The following is a 23,769-nucleotide window of genomic DNA, read 5'->3' on the forward strand; positions in this document are numbered from 1 at the left end:
TTAGCATAGTAAGTATTTATTTTTTATCAATATTTCATGCATTGATGTGAAGACACATGCAGGCTATGCCATGTGATTTTTTAAAAGACTTGTATTTCAGACATTAAAGTATTTTTAAACCTATTATAGCATAATATCAATTGAAGTAACAAAATGTAATGTATGCTGAATGTGTGTATCAAAGATGATGTCATTTGAAGATGGCCATCTGCGAACTGTACATTGGACTTACGTGAAAACAAATGACAGGTTGCAAGATAACATGTTATTACACAATATGTAATAATTACACCTATGTTAATGTTTCCTGTATCTAGACTGCAGACCTGACCTGGAATGGCAATGGAGCTGGGAATAACAGGGACCCTTCTCCTGGCTGTCTGTGTCAGCCTCGTGGTCTACTTCTTCACAACTAAGAGGAAAATGAAGTGGAAGGATATGCCCCCTGGACCACCACCACTGCCAATACTGGGAACTATGCTGCATATGAGCACTAAGGAACTGCCTAAGTCTTTGGTGAAGGTAAGTATAGACTCAAACTAAACAAAAGTCCCACTAGTGACAATATTTTAATATTATGGCAATAACAGATAATTTGGGTCACATCCATAAATGTGCTTTAGCTGCAAGGATAGGATCTGAGCCCTCTGCCTGGCCCTGGGAGAACACATAGGAATACAAATCCACAATAATAAAAAAATAAAGTCCAGACTACATAGAAATGTTTTAGACCAATATGAAGCATCCCTTTTGGTCCTTGAGGGACAAAGGCGCTTACTGATCATACTATACATTAAGGTAATTTGATTTCAGGTGAGAGCACAGATGGTGGAGGGAGCATATGTCTTGTATTGCTGTAAGAGCACTGAAAAGTGACAGTTAATTCAAGGACACTGGATGATGACACCGAATTAGCACAATAGGACATAATGGAAGTGTCACATTTATGCAAAACTGTGTATATTTGGACTTATAGTTACTGTAGCACCCTCCAATTCAGTTAGGGGGAGGTAGACTCCAATTGTTAGCAAGGAGGGCTGAGTAGCAACCTGGGTGTGATAGCTAGCAGGCTTCAAACTATGGTCAGAGCTGAGAGGCTCTTCAGACCAGCCCTCTGGAACTTCCCCCTGCTCTAGAACTTTGGAGAAAGGTCGAGAAGCAGGGGGTGGATCTGAGGAGTAGCTAATCTGAATTTTTGAGGGATTCTGGCCAATCCCCAACAGGAGGCTTGGCAAGAGGCCAGAACAACCCTTAAAACTGAGAGAACCTGCTTAGCAGCAGGAGAATTTGGGTGGATGATAGAGAGGATGTGAGGCTGGAAATAGAAGCCTGGGAGGGGAAACAGATGGAGAGGGACTCACTACATACAGTGGAGCTTGGAAAGAGGAAAGCTAAGGACCTTCACCGGCCCTCAGAATGAGGACTACCTGTGTAGTAGGGAAGAATTTGCCCAGCTAGAAGGTCGGGTAGCAGCCACCAACCAACCAGCCACTCAGGAGAATGACTGAGTGAGTAGACCTGCACCCCTGAGCCAGAAAGTGGAGAGAGGCATTCTAGTGGTTAGCTGGATTAGCCTGCCACCCAGGACTGTTTCACCAATTTTTTGTTAGACACCGGATCCCCTGCTCAGGGATTCCTCCAGGCAGCTGAGCAAAGAAGAGGATTTATCTGGGGTCTGAGGTGGTACTACAGGAGACGCTAGCTCTCCTAAAGAGACTTGTAAATACACTGCTCAAAAAAATTAAAGGGACACTTTAAAAACACATCAGACCTCAATAGGGAAAAATATCATGCTGAATATCTATACTTATGTGGACCAGGTAATGGGTTAGGAATGTAAGGATGCCCCATCGTTTGATGGAAATAAAAACTGTCAATCTACAGAGGACTGGATTCAAAGACACTCCGAAAATCAACTAGAGGGATTTTATAATTGACTCCGAAAATCAAGGTGAAAAAATGATGCAACAGGCTAGTCCAATTTGCTAAAATTTCATTGCTGCAACTCAGAATGGTACTAAGTTGTTTGTATGGCCCCCATATGCTTGTATGCATGCCTGACGATGTTGGGGCATGCTCCTAATGAGACAACGGATGGTGTCCCAGGGTATTTCCTCCCAAACCTGGACCAGGGCATCACTGAGCTCCTGGACAGTCTGTGCTGCAACCTGGTGGCATTGGATGGACGGAAACATGATATCTCAGAGATGTTCTATTTGATTTAGGTCAGGCGAGTGTGGGACCATTCAGTGGTATAAATTCCTTCATCATTCAGGAACTTCCTGCATGCAGGAGTTGGACTGCCTGTGCAACCTCTGTAGGGTCCAGGTATCACTTCATGCCACCAGTAGTGACACTGACCCTAGCCAAATGCAAAACTAGTGAAAAAACAGTCAGAAAGACGAAAAGGGCAAAAAATGGCAGTGGCCTCCAGCTGTAAAACCATTCCTATTTTGGGGATAATCTCATTGTTGCCCATATAGTGCACCCGTTGTTAATTTCATGACCACCAAAGCAGCTGCAACTGATTAACAACCCCCTCTGCTACTTAACTGACCAAATCAATATCCCAGGAGTTTAATTGACTTGATGCTATACTCTGATTAAAAAGTGTTCCTTTAATTTTTTTGAGCAGTGTAATTCCAGGAAGTTGTCCTCAGTTTCTTGGTTCCATTGTGCATCCCATACATCCCCTCTATGCCATCCAAGTTGAAATTCCCCTAATAAAACCCAAAAACCAAGCTCAAGGACTGGTTAATGACTCCTGGACGCAAGTCAGTGTGGAAGTGTGTGTTGCCTGGCGGTGCAGGACTATAGGGGAACTTCAGCAACTCCTAAAGGGGTAGTGCTTCATTATATACATGTTGTTTTTGTGGTGCAGCACCACAATTGAGTACTGCATAGAAATGTTACAGTCTCTCAGGTGGAGTCAATGGGGAAGGTAAATTAAAAGGGTTCTTGGTGGTTTTTAAGGGCGTAATCAGCTTTACATCGATCCTGTGGGCTAGGGACGTTCCTTTCAAGGATACTGGACCTGTCTTCTCTAAGACAAGCATATCTTTTTAGTAATACAATGGCCGCCCATACAGGGTAACACAACAATTTCAGTTTAATCCCTCCCTCCCGAGCAGTACATACTCACCTTTATCTCACTACGTCCCCTCTCTGTTCAACTACTTGGAGCAGGCAAAGCCACCCCGTCTAAGTTATGGGTTGCTCAAATCATAGCTGCGATCAGTACTGCTCAATTATACCAGTAAATAGCACAAAATCAAGACATCGATCTCTATTTAGCGTCTAGTGTCTTTTTTGGTTTGTGATATTCTTCCGTACAGTAGTGACACTAGACACTTAGGGAAATCTTTAGTCACACTGTGAATTGCTATAGTATAATAACTTTCCTATATCTTTCCAGCTAAGTGAGCAGTATGGGCCAGTGTTCACCATCTTTATGGCCAATGACCCGCTAGTTGTTCTAGCCGGTTGCGAGTGTGTAAAGGAGGCCTTTGTGGATCGCAGTGATGCATTCAGTGACAGGGCAAAAACTGATTTAGCAAGTCTGGTTTTCAAAGATTATGGTGAGTTTCACTTTGTATGCAACCAACTATAATGTTAGCATATTTTAATTTTTTTTAAATATCTATATTTAAATATATTCTTCAGATTTTTTAAAGTCATTGTAACATATATGTTTACAAATATCTGTAAATCCATTCCAAAAATGTCGATTTGTATTTTTAAAGACATACAGTATATTTGAAATTTGTATTTTTAAAAATATATATTTATTGAAATATATTTTGAAATATATTGAATATGGCCAGAATTGTAGCATATTTTTAAAGTATATTTGAAATATATTTTTCCTTCCATGTGTGTAGCCACTCAGTCCCAGGAAATATATCCTCCTCACTTCAGATCTCCTGGCTCTTTGGTCCAAACGCTGACCCAGTCTATCTTTCTCTTTGGTAGGCTCCCCAGCTAGTCCTTGCTAGGACCTTAATGGCTGCACAAAACTGCTGGGGCTTCTCTCCTTCTCTCTCTGCCCCAGGGACAGAGCCCTCAGAACAGGGATCTCCTCCAGAAAGCTGCACCCTGGACTCTGCTCTCTGGCTGCTAGGACTCTGAATATTTATGAACTCCCCAGTCATCTACCAAACCACCCTTTCCAGGGAGTGGCTAGGGATCCATAAATATTTAGACTGCTTTCTAAAGAAAACAGGAGGAAGTGACAGAACAGCAGCCTATGAAATGCTGAACAGCCCAACACAATCAACTGGCTGCTCCTCTGCCTACAGAAGAGCCAACTACATTTACCTAGATGCCTACCGAACTAATAGGATGCTACAAGTGGTATAAGAGTGGTTTAGTGGTTAGCACTACTTCTAATTCAAATTCCTGTCAGGACATAATCAGCATGTAGTTTTCATGTTCTTCCCACTTGAGTGGGTTTTCTCCCACATTCCAAAGGCATGCTGGTAGATCAATTGACTCTAGTGTGTGTAGGCAACCTTGTGAGATAGGGACCTTAGATTGTAAGTTTTTGAGGATGGGGAGTGATGTAAATGCACAATATGTAAAGTGATATGTAAATTGTGTTTGCTATATAAATGCCTATAATAAATAGATAACTTTGTGAAAAGGCCAAGAGGGAAAGTTATGAAAGCTTTGGGTCTATGGTAACTGCCTTGGTCACTGAGCCTTTAAGCCAACTCTGTCAATTGACTTATATGAGCCTTCCCAATTACTATTAGAAATACTGCTACAATTGTATGTTCTCTCCTAGAAGGAAAGTTATGACTTAAAATTAGAACTTTGGCTTAGCAGTTTCTTGAATTTGCATGTAAACATGTTGGAAAGTATAGTTATGATATTTTAAAAAATTTTTTATGAACAATGAAAGGTGTGATCCTGAGTAATGGGGAACGCTGGAAGCAGATTCGACGCTTCACACTCACCACTCTAAAGGATTTTGGAATGGGGAAGAGAAGCATTGAGGAGCGGATCCAGGAAGAGGCACGCTGCCTGGGAGAAAGCTTCTGGAAAAATGGAAGTTGGTGATATTTTTATGTGTGTATGGTCTTTTTAGAATATTCCTTTTATGAAAATTGGAACATTAATCAACAATAGTTTACTAGGTCTGTCTGACTGTTGAAGAATTTTAACAGTACGCTTCATACAGTAATTTTCACTAATTACCATAAGTCTTTATAATATTCTCTTTTTGATTTAATATGGGAGTCCTTATTTTGGTATTTCTTTAGGCTCTCCATTTGACCCAACAGACCTTTTGCGTTTGGCAGTTTCCAATGTTATCTGCTCCATTGTTTTTGGAGAACGCTTTGACTATGAAGATCAGAAATTCATGACTCTTTTGTCTTTGCTAAAGGAACTCTTCTCAACCATTGCTTCTTCATGGGGTATTGTAAGTCTGCTTACCAAACTGTTACTGGAATTGTTACTGTGTATAGTTTTATCTCTCGACAATACACTGTAGAAAATTGGAACCATTTCCACTGCTAAAAGGTCCAGACACGACTTTATTCCAGTAAGGGTCAGGGGGCCAATCAAAAGACTATCCAACATATTTTTGGGGTCCAAAAACACCCCTTAATCGGCTCTTGATTTATGAACTAGAAGTCAACTAGCTGCCAAACCAGCAGCTGACAAGTGTAGATATTGAAAAACAAAAAGAAGAGTACTGGGATTTTAATAGAACCAAAGTTCTCTCTCTCTGAAAAAACGCATAAGAACCAAATCATAAAGCACCAAAGTATGTATTATATTGTTAAAATATTGGACTTGGCTATGTACCACAAAATAGTTTAACATAATATAATAAATACTTTGGTGTTTTATGATTTGGTTCTTTTGCAATTTTTTCTGAGAGGGAGAACCTTGGTTCTATTAAAATCCTAGTACTCTTCTTTTTGTTTTTCAATATTTACACTATGGGGATGAGGAGCTGAAAGTCAGCTTATCATTAGGACCTATGTAGATAATAACAGACAAATATATAGGGCAGGAATTCAGTTGCTGGTTTACTGGCTGGATTGGGGGTCAAACTGACTATGTGACATCAGCTTTGTCATTTGTATAACAGTGATGTTAATACTGCCTATCCCCAAAAAATGCTATCGCATCGCAGTGCTCTACTTTTTGTAATTTTTATGTATTGATTTTTTTTTTTAATCAGTTACTCAATTTATTCCCCAAAACTCTGAAAAAACTGCCTGGACCTCATCAGAAAGTCTTCAAAAACACAGACAAAATGAAAGAATTCATTCTTGAGTCTGTGGAAAGCCACAAGGAGACAATCGATATGACCTGTCCAAGGGACTTTATTGACAGCTTCCTGATAAAGATGGAGGCGGTAAGGTATTTGCGGCAATTGTTTTTAGATTCTATCTCAGGCACAGAAAGAGGGTAAAAGGCAACCATTAATATTCAGCCACGTGATTTAATGTATACGAAGGAACAATTCTTCCATTTGTCCAGAACTGTTCCCCCAGTCACTGTCAGGGCTCATAAAAACATTTTTTTCTACACGATCTGTTTACACTGCAATGTAGGAAAACGCAGACTTGCTCCGGAACTCATCTGAAGTCACTGTCCATAGGAACTGGTGCATAGGAATGCATAACATTTTACTTTGACATTTCAATACATGAAAAGGTAAACAATGCACAATGCAAGGCAATGCCCCCACCACGACACACAAAAAGACACTAGCCCACTCGCTAAAACTGATCATTTCAGCACATGAATAGTGTAGAATATCTAAATATGACCGTGCAGTTTAACTGGCACCAAAGTTTAGACCCAATGCATTCAGTAATCAGCATCCAGTAACAGACCCCATTAGGCTCTTTCTCACTCTCTGAAAATCTACACTATGGAAAGGAGCTTGTACTGAGGGGTGTAGCTGTGAGACTTGTATCCATTGCACTATACATTGCCAAACGGATTCAAAATTTGTTTAGAAAAATAGCAGGAATTTGAAAGTTGAAATTTTCTGCCACTTTAAGATCAATGTAGACAGTTTTCAGTACTAACACTTTTGTTGATAATGCTTATGACTACTGACATTCAAAAATTAGCAAATGTAAAAAAAATCCCCTTGCAGCTTGCCCACTCTTTGATCCCAGCCTGATGGATTTAGATAATGGAAGTGAAAAAAATTATTAAATATTAAGGGGGGCCACTGTTCTGTCCTCACTACATGTTCGACACGCTCGACATGCCCTCCCATTCTGTATTAAGCTAGACTGAATGTAATCTTGAAGATCTGTTAACAAAACAAGGTGGCAAAGCTATAATGCAAGAGATAAGAAATACATGTAATCAATGTATAAAGCATGCAGAAAACACAATGAAATGATTAGGCTGTAGCTGACAATAAGTCCATGCTCATCAGCGATGCTGTCTGTAGGGAATGTAAGTTTAGTCCACAACATGTGCTGCAGATATGATGGCTGGTTTCCTCTCTCCCTCAGTTCTTAAAATTGAGTCTGAGCTCCCAGGATGCACCTGTTTCCTTTTCTTAGAATGAAGGATGATGGGATATTTTATTAACTAAATAGATTCTGGTTTCTGCAAAACAGTGAATTTATTCTGGGCTCTATCTAGTGACCAAATGTAATATTGTGCGCAGGACAGACATAATGAATTTCTGTTCATGGATGCAAAAAGTGTAAAGATGTGGGTGAGCCAAGTTTCTTCAAATCTAACCCTAAATTCGCAATCTTAGGGTAATTACTAAGAACTCTTTTAATTGTCCCAAAGTAACCAAACATATTCAGAAATCTATTTTACAAAGTAATTTTTAATCTGATTGTGGCTATGGGCCCCATCAACTATATCAAGTTTTTTTTTCTTCAGAAGGACCCAATCCAGTACAGTGAAAAATTAAGACTCTAATTACTTGCCAGGAATCTGTTGCTAGATTATTTTGGCATGGAGGGTCAAACATACAATACATTCCACACCTATCTTCCCCCATATTTTTGTACTTTCTCCTGATGTTTTAAAAGTGCAGGACACTGTATTGGAGGGATGTCTTCCTTTTCAACCAATAACATCTGCATAGCAAGAGGCTACAAATCAGCCCTATGCTGTGGGGATTACAGCCATAGGATTACAGAATTATGCCAACTGTGATGGCTGGTATACTCGGGTGTCCAAGCCATATATTTGATTTATTAAATGCCACTTAAAATGCTACAAATTTATCAGAATAAATAGACAGTTGACAGAACTTGAATCCAATGTGGGGATGTACCCAGTGAACCTTCTTTTTTCAATACTCATTCATCTTTATTGATAAAGAGAAAACAGGTGGTGCACACACCTAGTGCATTATCCAAGGTTTATTGTAAAGAGTAAAAAATAATAAAAACATACTCACAAACGAAGCATGTATCTAAAAAGCATAGAAAAATTACGATGGCCACAACGGCAGGCAAGGTGTCCTCACTGTCAGTGCGGTAAAATGCCTGACGCATTTTGGGGACGAATCCCTTTCCTCAGAGCTAATGACCATCTGATGCAGATGTGTAATGGATGAAAAGTGGGAGCCTTGCTGGTCAATGGGGCTGCACCCCTGAAGCATTTCCTTTGGTTTTCGCTGTCCTGATACCCTTGGCTTCCCTTTTGGCTGTGCATATCCTGAGGCTCTGGAGAGTACATATGATATCATCTTTATTGATATTTGAACTATCCACAGGAGAAGGATAATCCAAGCACTGAATTCCACTTTGATAACATGTCTGGGACAGTCATCGATCTTTTCTTTGCTGGAGTGGAAACCACCAGTGTAACTTTGAAGAATGCCTTCCTCATCCTACTGAAACACACAGAGGTGACAAGTAAGGAGACCTCAACGTTCTCATAGATATTTTTTTTATTATCAATTTCAGTACAACAAATCTGCTAATTTGGAATAATATTAATTATCGAGTGTGTTAAGAATTGATTAAACAACAAAAACAAAAGTGGGACAGCTAAAAAAAAAAAAAATAAAATAAATATATATACTCATCTTAGAACAACTCTGTTGCAAATCTTAAAATTCAAATAAGGTTGCTGCTCCCTGTAAAAAAGAATGTAAATGCTTATATTTTCTCTTGCTTACACTGCTAAACAATTCACTGTAGAATTCTTCTGGGAGCCATCATTTCCAAGAGGTTCAATCTCCTGTGTCCCTCCACAGTTCATAGTGGTTCCTTCTGCTGATCTCCATATGACTACAGGACACAATAGTGATGTGGAGGTCGGTAGGCGAAACCAATGAGCGTTGACTTCCTCTGGATAAATTGATATTTTAAATATATTTTTAATAAATATTTTTGGGTATTATGTAATTCCTAAAAAGGTTATCCATGGATCTAACGATTATCCCAGACCTCTTGACACACAGAATGCCATGCTCAGTGGTTTCTTCCACTCACCTCCTCCACAGATCACAGTAGCAATATGGAAGTCAGTGGGAGAAACCAACGGCCGCTGACTTCCACTGGATCAATTGATAATTAATTTTTTTTTTAGTAGATATAATTTCTAAATAAATAGTATTGTTTAATTCCTAAAAATGTCCTTGAACCTAGCATTTACCCCAAACTTCTCTCACGCATTTAATGAAGAAATGAAATTTTACAAATAATTATAAAATTAACATCACTTCCTCCATCACTTAATGGCAAATTCCCACCTTTTATTATGAACAACACAAACACTCCAAAGTCTAACAAATATCATCCTCGTCGACCAAAATAACCAAAAGTTCTACGTCCTGGACTAAAAAAAATCCTGTATCAGTTTTTGAGCTATAATTATCCTTTTACACATAAACAATGTACAATGAACATATAGAGCTTTGGAAAAAGTATGCAATAGCATGAATATTTAAATAACAATATGAATGGGTCCCCACCTTCTGAACTTCCCACCCTATATTTAGTGGCAATCAAATTTTTCAACAATAAATCTCCAGAAAAATACAAGTATACAAACAAAATGTGTGAAAATTATAAAATAAAATTAAATAAATAAAGTCATTCCCACAAATATAATGAAATTGATATCCAGTGTCATTCAAAGTCCAAACTTTAAATAAATAAAACAATGTCCAAACTCCAACTTGATATTTCTTTAAAGATGTTTGAGCCTTCCCTCTGGCTTCCATAAGTTGGGAAATACCTAAAAAAAAAAAAAAAAAACTCACAATAGTGCATTATCTTAATGACAATATTCCATATCACTCTAAATTTAGTGCCAAAAATTGTGCAAAACCAAAAAACAAAATAAACCAACACTGTGCAAAAATCAGTGATGTGCTCCACTCTGTGCTCAACACAACTCCAGTGATGTGTCACCTCTACTGTAATCGGCAGGTATACCCTTACCAGAAATCATAGGAAACAACGCCTTATGTGTCAGTAGAAGGTATCATCGGAAACGCTTCCTCTCCTCTCCTCTACTCCTGAAGCTTTCCGCTTTGATTACCTTCCCCTCATGGTCCCACATGAGCCTTGTACCGATCTCATACAGATTCCTATACACCGTGTTCCAGAAGATCTGACAGGCGTACTTGTAATTATATATTGCTGGCAAGGCTGTCAGTGTGCGATACGCCTCTAGGTACCACATTTATTATCTTTAGGCTGCAAATCCAAAGCTGGAACTGCTGTGCTACTCCAGCAACAAGAGGCAGCTCTGCATTATGGAGGGTTTAAAGGGTTACCGGTCCTATAGGTGGAATGCTGTACGCCGAAGTCCTTGGTGGAGCCCCAGGAACAGCGCAGGGAAACACTTAATGTGAAATATTACCGGAGCCTTCTGCCTGAAAACCAAGTGGTGTTTACCTGTCCGAGGAGGAGATCGGACAGGTAAAACTAAAAAGGATTTTCAAATATACATTAGATGACTGTGTATGTATATAAATCACACTATTACGGTAATTACAGTATAAATTATTTTTGCTTTATACTGTAAACTTCCAAAGATCATCAAACATCCAAAGTGGGTATTAATTTCAACATACTTATTGTTGACATGTTTAGAAGTCCAAAACTGCTTTTTCAGGACTGGGCAGTTGATGTTTTATTGATCTGCCTGTAATAGTAATTGCATTTACCTACATACAGTCATGGCCAAAAATATTGGCACCCCTGTATTTCTGTCAGATAATGCACCACTTCACCCAGAAAATTGTTGCAATTACAAATGTTTAGGCATTATTATATTTATGTGTTTGTATTGGTATGACACAAAAAAGTGGAGAAACAAAAAGCCAAATCTGACACATTCCACGCAAACCCCCAAAAATGGACTGGATAAAATTATTGGCACCCTCAATTTAATATTTGGCAGCACACCCCTTGGAAAAAATATTTGAAATCAGGCACTTCCTGTAACCATTAATGAGTTTCTTACACTTCTCTACTGGAATTTTGGACCACTCTTCTTTCGCCAACTGCTCCAGGTTTCTCAGATTAGAAGGGTTCCTTTTCCCAACTGCTGTTTTGAGATCTCTCTACAGGTGCTCTGTGGGATTGAGATCTGGACTCATTGCTGGCCAATTCAGTACTCTCCAGTGCTTTGTCTGAAACCATTTCTGGGGGCTTTTTGACGTGCACTTTGGGTCACTGCCCTGTTGTAAGACCCATGACCTCTGACGAAGTTCCAACTTTCTGACACTGGGCTTTACAGTGCACCCCAGTACTCTTTGATGGTCTTCAGATTCATGCCATGCACAAGGTCAAGACGTCTGGTGCCTGAAGCAGCAAAGCAAACCCTAAACATCAGTGAACCTCGACCATCTTTGACTGTAGGGACTGGATTCTTTTCTTTAAAGGCCTCATCTCTTTTTCTGAAAACAGTAGAATAATGGGATTTACCAAAAGGCTGTAATTTAGTTTCGTCTGTCCACAGCACATTCTCCCAAAAGGATTTTGGCTTCCTCAGGTAAGTTTTGGCAAACTCCAATCTGGATTTTTTATGTTTCTGTGTCAGCAGTGGGGTATATAGTGCGAGCTGATACAATTGTATCCTGTGCCTGTAGGTCAGCTTGAATTTGTCTAGAAGTTGATCGAGATTCTTTATCCACCAAGATCTCTGGAGATGGATTTGTAACCTTGAGACTGTCCATGCTTTTCCAAAATTTTAGTTCTCAAATCTTCAGACAATTCTTTGCTGCTCTTTCTCAAGCTCATGCTCCATGTGGCACACAGAAACACACAACAGAAAGGTTGAGCAAATATTTCACCAGTTTAACTGATTGCTGGAGTAATTTATATATTTTCAGCACGTTAATTGATACAGGGGAGTTTAATTACAAATTACAGGAGCATCATAAACTTGGAATGCAATTATTTCTTACAATTTTGAGAAGGTGCCAATAATTTTGTCCATTCCATTTTTGGGGGTTTGCGTGGAATGTGTCAGATTTGGCTTTTTGTTTCTCCACTTTTTTGTGCCATACCAATACAAACAAAAGAAATATGAGAATACCGAAACATTTGTAATTGCAAACATTTTATAGGCGAAAATGGTGCTTTATCTGACAGAAATGCAGGGGTGACAATTCTTTTGGCCATGACTGTACTTCATAAAGAGCAAACAGGTAGGCAGTACTTGTAATCAAGCCTGACCAAGGCAGTCAAAAACTGGTAAACCATGAAAACTGTTCATGATTGTGGTCATCTGGCTTTCCTTTTTCTACATATTTCTTCCTGCTGTTTCTGGGACTTTTTTAAAGAATAAGTTCACCTTTAGTAACATGTTACATGTTACACCCATATTCAAGGTGTAACATGTAACATGTTACAAATGGACAGGCACCCGCACCCCCCCAATCTTCCATTGTGACAGCTAGCGGGGGATCTTCTCCTCCCATTAGCTGTCACAATTTTAAAAAACACGGCCATGTGGGGCTCCGCCCATCCGGCTGCATCCCTCATTCCCAGTGTTCTATGAATGAGAAAACAACAAGGTCCAGCAGCCTTTGTGGCTGTCGGTTTGTAGTTCTCAATGAACTACCACAGCGCTGTGAGAGCTGTGGTAGTTCATTGAGTCTTCCTGTCAGTATCGGCTTCCTCGTATGAGGTATAAGTAAGCAGATACAGTGACAGGTCTGCAGGAGACCTGCATGGCATCAGCGATCTACTGATCACTGGTGCAATACTTTGCAGGCTCACAAAACCAAAAAAATAATAAATGCACTTTTTTACCTGCAAAAAAAATGTGCATTTATGATTTTTTTGTTGAAAGGTAAACTTATCCTTTCAATAAAAATGAATAAACAAATAAATAAATAAGCGCAATGTTTTCTGAGGTGGAGATGCTCTGGTTCTTTCTTCCTGCCATCTTCCTACTCCCAAGATGCAGACCTTCTTGTGATTCCTCAATGCAGTCTAATTCCTCAACTCTGATTGGATCTTGGACCTAGTAGCCAAAGAAGAGGGAAAAAAAGATTGTATAATTTTAGTCTTACCTTATCTGTATCCTGCGATGTAGACACTGATCTGGTATCGTATGGTAAATAAAGCTAGGTTGTCCATTCTAAGTTCACGTTTAATGACGGTGTACTATCTCTCACAGGGAAAATTCAGGAGGAAATAGACAATGTTGTTGGGCAGAGCCGATGCCCATCAATGGAAGATCGTAGCAAGATGCCATATACAGATGCTGTGATTCATGAGATCCAGCGATTTGCTGACATAGTGCCCCGGGGATTGCCACATGCCACTAGCAAAGACACAGAATTCCGGGGATACAAAATTCCAAAGGTAGGGAAATCTAGATGTTTGAAATCCATAAGATAAGGATCTTTACTGCTATTGAACATGATGGCTCTTTTGCTCTGCTTGACTAATCTGAACGTCTAATGATACCAATTTTAAAAGCAATATTTTGATTGGTTAGTTTATCAAAATTTACAACTGTTTAATATCAAATACATTTGATTACCTAAACTGCATGCTTATGAGCACCACTCAACTGCCCTTACTGTTCTGATGACAACTGTAAAATGTTTAATTGCTCTTCACTTTTTATTTTTCTGACCGTAGTCGCCAGGGCAAATAGAAAAAGTTATGGTAATCTCCCAAGTGGAGATGCAGTGAATAATAATAAATTGACAGGGGCTCTAATTCTTCCCTGCCCTAACCCCCCCCCAAAAAAAACCCACTCATATATACACTCATATACAAAGATATAGTCATTTTCTACAAGTGTAGTAAGTCTACTAATCATGGTGCTAATCCAGTTGGGAGTGACTCCAATGCATCAACATTAGGAAACAATAAGAAGTCAATTAACAATTACCAAAAATCACTTTTAATTGACAAAAAGGAAAACAATTTAAGATTAATTCTAACCAGTTCTAACCAGATTAATTCAAACTCTAACAACAGCAACAACATGTTAACATGTGCATCTGGTTATGATAATGCAGTAATTTTGATTAGTATGGGTGAATTACTCATTGCCTTCTATTTCAAGTAGAAGATCTGTCCATTTATGACTGCCTGCATGCCCTTTTTGCCATCAGGTAAAATAAAGTAATGGTGATTTACAGGGAAAAAAAGTTTTTAGTGTTACTTTTTTATGTTTTTGTACTTTATTTTTTGTCTTGAGAATTGCACACTGAATGCAATTATCTGCCTATTTCCAAATCACCAGCCAGTTGGGCACGCTTGCTAGAGGCGCATGTCCAGCTAGTTTGCTCATTACAGAACTGTTAAAGGGATGTTTTGGACTCCCAACAATTTTAATAAGACTGCAGCTGTGATTCTGGGGAGCATTTATGGTCACAGAGTTAATTAGCCAGTAGGCATCCTGTATTTATTGAGATGGGTGTGGTCACAGCAATATTATTGCCAGTATTTGGACTATCAAATTCAAACATGGACAGATATATAATTAATGAAATGGTAGATGGAGCAAAGGCTCTTCAGTTCTGGTAGTGATCTAGGGAATGGTCCAATGGATTTCTTTACTAATTTACTTTACTGCTAGCAATCCAGAGCCAGTCTTTTTTTCTGAAAAAAGAAGTGATGCTGGATTTGGCAGACATTGGGTGAAAAAAATAATAATTTTGCATACTCAATCCCTCTTTATAAATATGTGTTATATAGCTTAACAAGAAAAGCAACGTTTGGATCTTCTATTTCAGGGTACAATGATTTCCCCCCTGTTGAGTTCTGTTCTTAAGGACCCCAAGTATTTTAAGCACCCAGAGCAGTTTGACCCTGGACACTTTCTGGATGAAAATGGACTCTTCAAAAACAGTGATTCCTTTCTGCCATTTTCTACAGGTATTGAAATGACAATGACCTAAATTTTTGCAAATATCCCTGCATAAACCAAATGCTGAGTTACATGACATGTAACTTTGTTACCATTATTTAGTAATATCAAACACTACAATTTCTAATGAAGTGGGCATTAACCCTCTCTTTCAAGATGCTCTTAGACTCATTGGTTATGGTTGCAGATTTTAAATGTACCACTATTTTATTGGAAGAAACACTTTTGAACATTTTCCTGTAAATTTGGTGCTGTGAATGTTTTCTGGTTGTGATTTAAAAGGCTCCCAGGAACATTCTGTCTAAGTACAAATACAAAATGATTGTATGAATGCTTTTCATGTTCCCTTCAGGAATGACCACATGTCTGAAGGCCTAGGCATGTAGTCTTGTGATTTCTGCTGGGAAAGGGAGAGAAGAGTTAGCCTGAACTCCATTGCATAACCATATGCTGAAACCTCAAGACATGTCACCAGCAAAGAAAGGGACATAAAGCAGAATTTTCCCAGAAAATATACAATTTCAGCCCTTGTATTCACAGATGCCACCAGCCACCCAAACAACATTCCATCCACTCCTGCCCCAATTAACAGTCTAAGGGTTGTCTTTTTTTGTCATTTATTTCTCCAAAAATGCTCAACAGTAGCCAGTAGTCAGAGGACAGTCTTTGTAGCTGTAATAATAGTTGCTAGAAGTGAACGGTTCAAGGCCCCACAGCTAAAGACCATGGGGCAACTCTTTGGGCATCTAGTTACCCTGCACCAATGTGCAACATCAGTACCCAGTGCAGCATCCAGCACACAGTCTCAGGGATCAACTCAATGTCACTACTCAACATGTCCCCAAAACATCTGCCACCTTTCAGCTTCCCCCAGACAAATCCCAGTGAGTGAGGTGGCTCCTCTCAGGACTGGATCCTTCGTGGTGTGGTTCTGTGATCAAATCTGAGCAAAGTACATTTGATCCTTTGATCCTGGAACATCTAAGGCCTCTTAAAGCAGCTGTTCAGTCCAAGGGGTTGTCTGGCAACAGCAATCCCTGCATCTCTGGAACCCTCCTGGGGAAATGGAACCCTGCTCTCCAATGTCTCACACTATCTACCATTTGGCCTCCTTCTGGAAAATTCAGCTCAGGGATTGGCAGGAACCTAATAAATATTCAGGTTGGCAATTTGAATCTCTTGCCCTAAGTTCTGGAAGCTTCTTCCTGAGGCAGGGGGAAGCAATTAAACTCCTAGCCTGTGAGATCCTGAACAGGACAGACTAAGCAATTGCTACTCCCTTAAATACAAAAGGTGCCAAAGATAAATTTGCTTAGTCATCTATGCTAGGGGGGTCCTACACCTGTAAGACTGTTAACATAGATTTATTTCAACATTTGAGTAAATTTTACCATTCATAAAAAATCCCTATTTGTGTACAAATACTCTGCCTAATATTTCCACTTTTCTACAGCCAGGTGCAAGCATACAAATCTGAGTTTCAAATTATTTGCTATTTTTAAGTATGAGTATATATTGAAAGTTATCGTATCATTTATTTTTTACAGGAAAGAGAATTTGTCTTGGGGAGGGTCTGGCTCGAATTGAAATCTTCCTTTTCCTGACTACCATACTTCAAAAATTTTCACTAAAAACAAATAAAGCTCCTGCAGATATTGATATTACTCCAGAACCTGGAAAAAATGGTGTTTTACCTCGTTCATATCAAATGTATGTGGAGCCCAGATAGCAGAGCCTTTTTAAAAAAAATCATTTACCAATAAATTTGTACACTTTTTCTCACCTTGCTTGACAATAATGTGCATTTGTACACAGTGATATTAGTGTGAGCAATCTAATGTGCCATTAATCAAAGAAACAACAAAAAAACTTCAAAGATATCAAGCTATCATAGTACATTACACTACTGTATATATGGACCTACCTGTATGTTGAAAACGACTTCCCAAGTCATATTACTCCATGTGATAACATTGCTTGGGAGGGGATTTGGTTAGACCATATCCCCTTGGCATCGACGCCTCCTGGCCTCTTAAGGTGTTTCAGATGCCGGGAGGCATGGTGGGGTTTCTGACCATTACTGGCTGTCATAGCGGTCACATGATTGGAAAGCTCATGATCGAGCTTTCCAATTGGGAACTTTCTGTTAGCCGCGGGTAACTGTTCCGGGAGTGCGCACGGTGCGTGCTCTCAGCATAGTTCTGTTTTTCTTTGGGTACGCATATGTGTGGTGACTCGGCGTTAAGGCTTACCCACCGGTAGGCCCCATATATGCATGCAGCTGGCAGGAGGTAGGTAAAGTATAGACCTCCAAGCAACAATATGTGAATGAAGCAAAAAGCTAGCTCTTTATATTAGGCATACCATGTTAGCCTCTCCACCCCATAGAAATTCAGGGCTGCTATTTGCAAGAAAGATGAGCACCAGAGGGTATGTGCAGCCACAATGTGCATTTAAGTAAAGGTTCTTGATAAGTAACAGTGAGATTTGGGTTTGCCACCACCACGATCCTAGCAATCTACTGCAAGATATCTCCAGACTGAATTTTTTGTAAACATAAAGCACTACCTGGCCTTTGAATTTAGGTCAGCTGACATGGAAGGGCCAATAAGGGGAGTTTGGGATAAACCATCCCCCTCACCATAAAAGGGTGAGGTAACAACAACCATATCGATAATATAATCACCTCATGAAACAATGACAAATAAAATCAGCACAAAAAAAAAGTATAAAACACAATAACAAAGTCACAATATGACACAAAATATAACACTTATAACAATAAATATACACAAATATTTAAATCATTTGACCACCAACTGAAAAATGAAAATTGTGATGAAGTGCAAAGTCCTTATTGATCCACCGAGATCACCATGTGAACAATATAACGATAACTGAATAAAGTGCACTCAGATATCACCACGTGCTCCAGAGGAAAACCTCCCCCAATTTAGTGGCACTCACCAGATATCATGACACATCCAAACCTGATAGGCATTAGCGCTTGTGTTGAGTCTCAGCATAGTACAGATCATCAATCAACAAGCCCTTCATCAATTAGAGGCTGATATGATGACGGGACATCCTCCAAACTATTACACTTTGTAATCAGGGAAAGATGTGAAAGGAAATTCATACCCTTAATCCATTAAAAATCATTTATTGGATAGAAAGTATTGCACTCACATAAAATAAATGAAAGCATGCCAAAATATCCACAACAACCATTAAGGGTATCTGTATGTCACATGGAGCGAGCGTCTCAACTGATCCTCCTCGCTGCTCGCGAGCGATACGTCACTTCCAGCGGGGAATGTAAGGTGGATGCCTCATTACAGAATATGTCATGCAGCCAAACCCTGACATGTGTTTCATCACCTGACTTTAACAACCCTCAGAGACACAGAGAAAAATTTGCTATTAGCAGGGTAATTGTGTAACCAGATTAAAACTGGAAAAAGGATTAGACACAAGGTAGGTGTTTTGTTACACTAAAAATAAAAGTGTACTGTCCAAAAGACGCTTCAGACAGTTAATGTATCCAGTTGTTTTCTACAATTTAAATAAAAATTAGCAGTGTAATATATAGAAAAAATTAGTAGTAGGTAGGACAGTACAAAGCTACAAATAGGCCAAAATAAGTAAACATACTGTAAGGCAGTTTTATTTGTTAGCAATTTAATTTTTGAAAGGTCAATAAAAGATGCCAGTCTTAGTGTACCCATGTGGCAACATTTTGGAGCCACGCTACAGAAAAGTCAATCACTCCTTGCACTAGTGAATACAAGGCTGCTCCTTAAACTCTGCGCCAAAATGGCCACTGGAACTGCATTTTCAAGACAAGCATCAAGGTGTCTGAGATGTTTCTAAAACTCACCAGTCAAAATGAAATATATCTTGGAGGTTTGGGAGAGAGAATATGTTGTATAATACAGATTAAGATATTAGAACCTACTATCACATACCTTGGTTAGAGGCAGAGCTGACAAGAGTGCTTCTGGTCTGAGCACCCCTGAATGTGGTGACAGAGGTACAAGGCTCAAAGTAGCATGGGTGCCAGTAGCCGAGTAGCAGGTGAGACCCTCCAGGAAAGGATCATGGTTGGCAGACATCAGGACAGCACCCGAGAGAAGATCCTTGGGAACAAGGTGGGAAGATTTGAGCAGGAGTACACTCACAAGCAGGTGCCGGTAACTGACAGAGTCATATATGTAGTCGAAGCAAGCCAGGGTCATAGACATAGTCGAGGCAAGCCAGGGTAACACAGTTAGAAAGGAGGAAGTGTACTCAAGTAACAGGCTGGGGTCTTTATCAGGGAAGGAGGCAGAGGCTTGGTCAAATAGCAGGCCAAAGTCTGTACCAACAATCAGGCAAAGCATAGTCAAAAGCAAGCCAAGGTTGGTATCCGAATTTAACAGAGCACAGTTAGAAGCAAGCCGGGTCAGCAACGAAAAGTCAGTCAGGAGGAACAGGAACACAGGTCACGGGGCAAAAGAAAAGGGGTGCGTCCATTTTTTTTCTAGCTAAAAATGACTGGTAACTGTCATTAGACTAAGCAGATAGTGCCTGATAGTTGTCAGTGACTGCGGGTCCAGAGCTTACTGAGGTCTGCATAAGGGAGTATCAAGAATAAATTCAGGTAGTTCAGCTGCTGACTTTAAAAGTGATTTCAAAGGTTCTATTCTTTTTTTTTTTTAAAACAATGAACATATGGGCTCGATCTCAAGCTGGGCTGTCTACGTCTACGTTCTTGTACCTCCCTGCCACCATCTTGGTTTGAGGATCCTGCACTCAATTCTAGATAACTCACAGCCTGCTACCTACTGCCCATAGACTGCAAGCCTCCTGGAATGTATGGTGTTATCCCAGGAGGGGGTGGGTGGGCCAAGGAGACATTATGCTCCCCTAGACTATAAAGTGAGAGTAGGTACCACCAAAAAATTGTTTACTGAAAAAAGAAACAGCAGGGAGGAGTAAGAGAAAGAAGGTAATGTTAAATTTCAGGTGACACTTCCACTTTACCTAGCAATATGCATATGTCAGAATAGCTTTGCGAGTACATTTCTTTTTAATCCAATATTAAAGTGGAAGAAAAGCCTAATTAGATCTATTCTTAGAAATGTTCCCTTCCCACTCCTCCGATCAATCTTGCCTAACCTGTGTAAACAATTAAAAAAAAAAGATTTTAATACTTGTCAATTTTTAATCTGTTCTGGTCATATTTCACAGCTCTGGCTTCCTTGTGTTAGTGAGAGACTGCTGGAGGGGAGAGGTGAGAGAGCTGACAAAGGCTGGGCCATGGGAGCCTGTAGGTGATGTGATGGCTCCTGGAGTTTAGAGGATTTGCAGAGCTCTCCCTTACACAGAGCTGCAGGATCACGTGACTGGACCAAAGAGAATTAAAAATAGGTAAGTATACAGATCTTTTTTATACCGGTTAGGCAAGATAGGTAGGAGGAGAAGGGACAGAATACATTTAAGAATAGATATAGGGTTTTCTTCCAATTTAACCTCTTGACAATATGACAAGCATCTGAGACTGATCTCAGTTTGATCAGGTGCTTTGGAGGCCAGAGGAGACATCTGGGGTCTTATACACCCTAGATCTCTCCGTAAAGAGAACTTGTCATACTTATTGCTATCACAAGGGATGTTGTTCATTTAGAAAACAGCCGAATGCAGTGAGTCTTGAAAGAAGAGAAGGATAGAGAGGGAGGGTTAGGGAGGACTTGAAAGGTGCTCAGTGGAGATAGAAGCAAACCAACTCTACTTCCTTTCCGACCACTGGGTCTGGGTGAGTGAGTCCAGAGAAGGCCTCCATAGGAAAGTGCTGCGGGAGAAGAAGAATCTGATGCTTGAAGCCAGGTTTCTTTAATTGCTACTAGGTTAGGGAGTAGGAGATAAAAAAGTCATGGACAGAGGTGAGCTTATTACAGACAGAGCGGGCATTCCAGAGTGCACATGAAAAAGGGAGGCTGGTTTTTAGGGATTGATATTCATAGGGATTGAGATTAAATTGAGTGGATTGCGGCTATTCCCAGAGGAAGAAGGGTGCCTGGTGTGAGGGTGAGATACTGGAGGACCAGGGTTTGGGGACATAATCCCAGAAGTTAGGAGAAGAAGGAGGGTGAGGAAAGTAAGATAGGAGTGGGATGGATATGAATGCACATGCCTTCTTGTCCTGGTGTATGGGTCAGCAGGTTAGTAAAGTATTAGCAGGAGGTGATGAAAGCAGTAGTAGGGAGATGGCAGTAGTGAGGGTGATATGTATAAGCTTTTGAGTGGAGCAGAGGGGTAAAGAAATGAGATTTTGAGAACAGAGGATAGCAATATGAGAAGGAGAAGTAGTGGGGGCAAATTAAAAGGTACATGGAGTGGGAATCAAACTTGTAGGAGATGTTTCCCAGGGTGTTTCCTTGCAGTCCATCCAATGTGCAGTAGAGTTCTTTGTTGTATCTTCCTGCTGCTTTAGTTATCCTGCTTTAGTTATACTGCTGTATTCAACTGCTGTTTTGCACTCCAGCAGAAAATGCACTCACGCAGGACAATGCCCCCCTGTCTGCGACTGTGCCCCCCATCTGTGTCCTCCCCGTTAAGCTGGTCTAAATTTACAGGGAGTTGATCAAATGAGCAAGTCTTCTCTGCCCCAATTTCAAACTTATAAGGATCACATGAATTTGGGGGGAGGTTGGTCAAAACCAGATCAGTTGCACACACAGGCCAGGGTCATAGAAGATGATTGATTCTCTGATCACATAAAGGCAAAGGAGGTGAGAATCAATCACCACAAACAGACAAAAAGATATAGGACTAATTATCCTGAGTTTTGCAGAAAGTCAGTGCATAGCAGGGAGACAGTTTAAGGTGGAGATCACAGAACAGCATTTACCCTAAGTTTGCAGAAAGTCAGTGCATAGCGGGGAGACAGTTTTTACACTGTACCTTTTTTTTATCAACTTTATGACTATCACAAGGGATGATTAACATCCATTGTGATAGCAAAGGTCCTCTTTATGGAGAGATCTGGGGTCTATTAGTCCCCAGATCTCTGCTCTGCCCTTAAAAGCATCAAGATCAGTTTGATCTGATGCTTTTCCCAAGCCAGTAATGGCTTGCTTAAAACTGGCAAAATCGGAAGTGACAACATTTTCGTCACTAGCAATTTCTTAGACCATAGAGATGATCAGGGACATTCTGGTCTATGGTCAGATGGTGCAACCACTGGCAGAAGTCTTGGGTTCCCCGGTGGGATGGGAGAGCCCAGGAAGGTGGCGGAAAGAGGTAGGGGGTTCCTCTACCTGCAAAAAGCAATCCATCAACTAATTAGCTGCTAGGATTGCTTTTACAAAAAAATTATTTAAATGATTGCACAGGCTCAGTTCAATTAAATTTCCTCTCACTTGCCGATGTGTCTACAAGTAGGACAAAGACATAAAAGAAAAACCTGACAGTGATACCAACTATTCCTCACTAAGAAAATTGTTTGGGGAATTTAACTTGCCATATTCTTTTCAGAAAACCTTCAACTTAGCCATGTGGTCACCAGACAGTTTGGGCCCTTATTACCTTTGCTTGCAGATAATCACTTGGCTGCCATTGTGGATAGAGCTTCTCGAAATTCTACACAGCTTTCTATGGCACAACCGTGGCTTATAAGGTTTTGTGGGAGGCTGATTTGGGTCCTGTTGATGATGAGACCTGGAAAGAGATTCTAAACAGCCACTTTTTAATCTCCCAGACTTACTGATAAGCTCACCTACTGTATCTATTTATACTTCATCTGAACTTGACGCCAATTTGGTTAGCAAGATATAAACCTTCTTATAACCCATTACGTCCTAAGTGTCCAGGAGCTCCTGGCTTCTTTTTCCAACTGCTTACTGGTAGCAAATGAAAATATTTTCGCATGATGTCAAATGTTCCCCAGTACAACAAGACCCTTGGCTATGCCTGTTTGGTCCTCGTGAGTCTTTATAATTAAGCATTTATCTGTGCACCTTTTTGCTATTGTTCACTGCCAAGAAGCTGATAACTAAACCCTGGTAAACATGGTAAGTTTTTTTTGGTCAACCTAGTGGGCTGAACCAAAAAAAAAAAAAAAACAGAGGATTTTCCTCACTGAGCTATTGTGTTCAGACAGGGGCCGCCAGAACAAAGCGGTCAGGGCTTGCAGCCATTGACTGAGGGATGATTGGATGCTGATTGGCTTCTGTTTTTTCAGCATGCCCGTTCAACAGAAGCCAGACAGACTGCTGTACACACAGGCCAAATGTTGACCAAAATCTTTTGAACAGGATGATACTCGACCCACTTGTGCCAGGCTTAAAGCGTGGACCCCAGGCAGTGGTGCCTACCTTACAACAATGGAATGCAGAGATTTAATAAAAATTCTCCTGTATAAGAGACTGATCCATGATCACAGAGGGTGCCCCAAAAATTTTGGAAAATTTGGGGTAT

The 23,769-nt window shown here is 40.1% G+C and overlaps 1 protein-coding gene across 1 annotated transcript; it reads left to right on the top strand.

Moving 5' to 3' along the window:
• The first annotated feature begins 320 nt into the window (after positions 1–320).
• Positions 321–17,094, top strand: LOC149445102 (cytochrome P450 2B4-like). The gene is made up of 9 exons (XM_089654143.1): positions 321–522; positions 3,416–3,578; positions 4,904–5,053; positions 5,265–5,425; positions 6,197–6,373; positions 8,726–8,867; positions 13,600–13,787; positions 15,176–15,317; positions 16,857–17,094. Exons 1-9 carry the CDS (start codon positions 337–339, stop codon positions 17,036–17,038), a joined length of 1,491 nt encoding a protein of 496 aa, XP_089510269.1. The 5' UTR covers positions 321–336; the 3' UTR covers positions 17,039–17,094.
• The last annotated feature ends 6,675 nt before the right edge of the window (positions 17,095–23,769 follow it).

Source organism: Staurois parvus, unplaced genomic scaffold (assembly GCF_062004578.1).
Source record: "Staurois parvus isolate SC_StPar_1 unplaced genomic scaffold, SC_StPar_1.0 ptg000746l, whole genome shotgun sequence".
In the NCBI taxonomy this organism is placed as follows: Eukaryota; Metazoa; Chordata; class Amphibia; order Anura; family Ranidae; genus Staurois; species Staurois parvus.

Bases quoted from the DNA above. Each gene is read 5' to 3' on its own strand.
- LOC149445102 (XM_089654143.1), top strand. From the start codon at position 337: ATGGCAATGGAGCTGGGAATAACAGGGACCCTTCTCCTGGCTGTCTGT. The intron at 523-3,415 runs GTAAGTATAGAC...ATATCTTTCCAG, and splicing joins TGCCTAAGTCTTTGGTGAAG to CTAAGTGAGCAGTATGGGCC. The intron at 5,054-5,264 runs GTTGGTGATATT...GTATTTCTTTAG, and splicing joins AAGCTTCTGGAAAAATGGAA to GCTCTCCATTTGACCCAACA.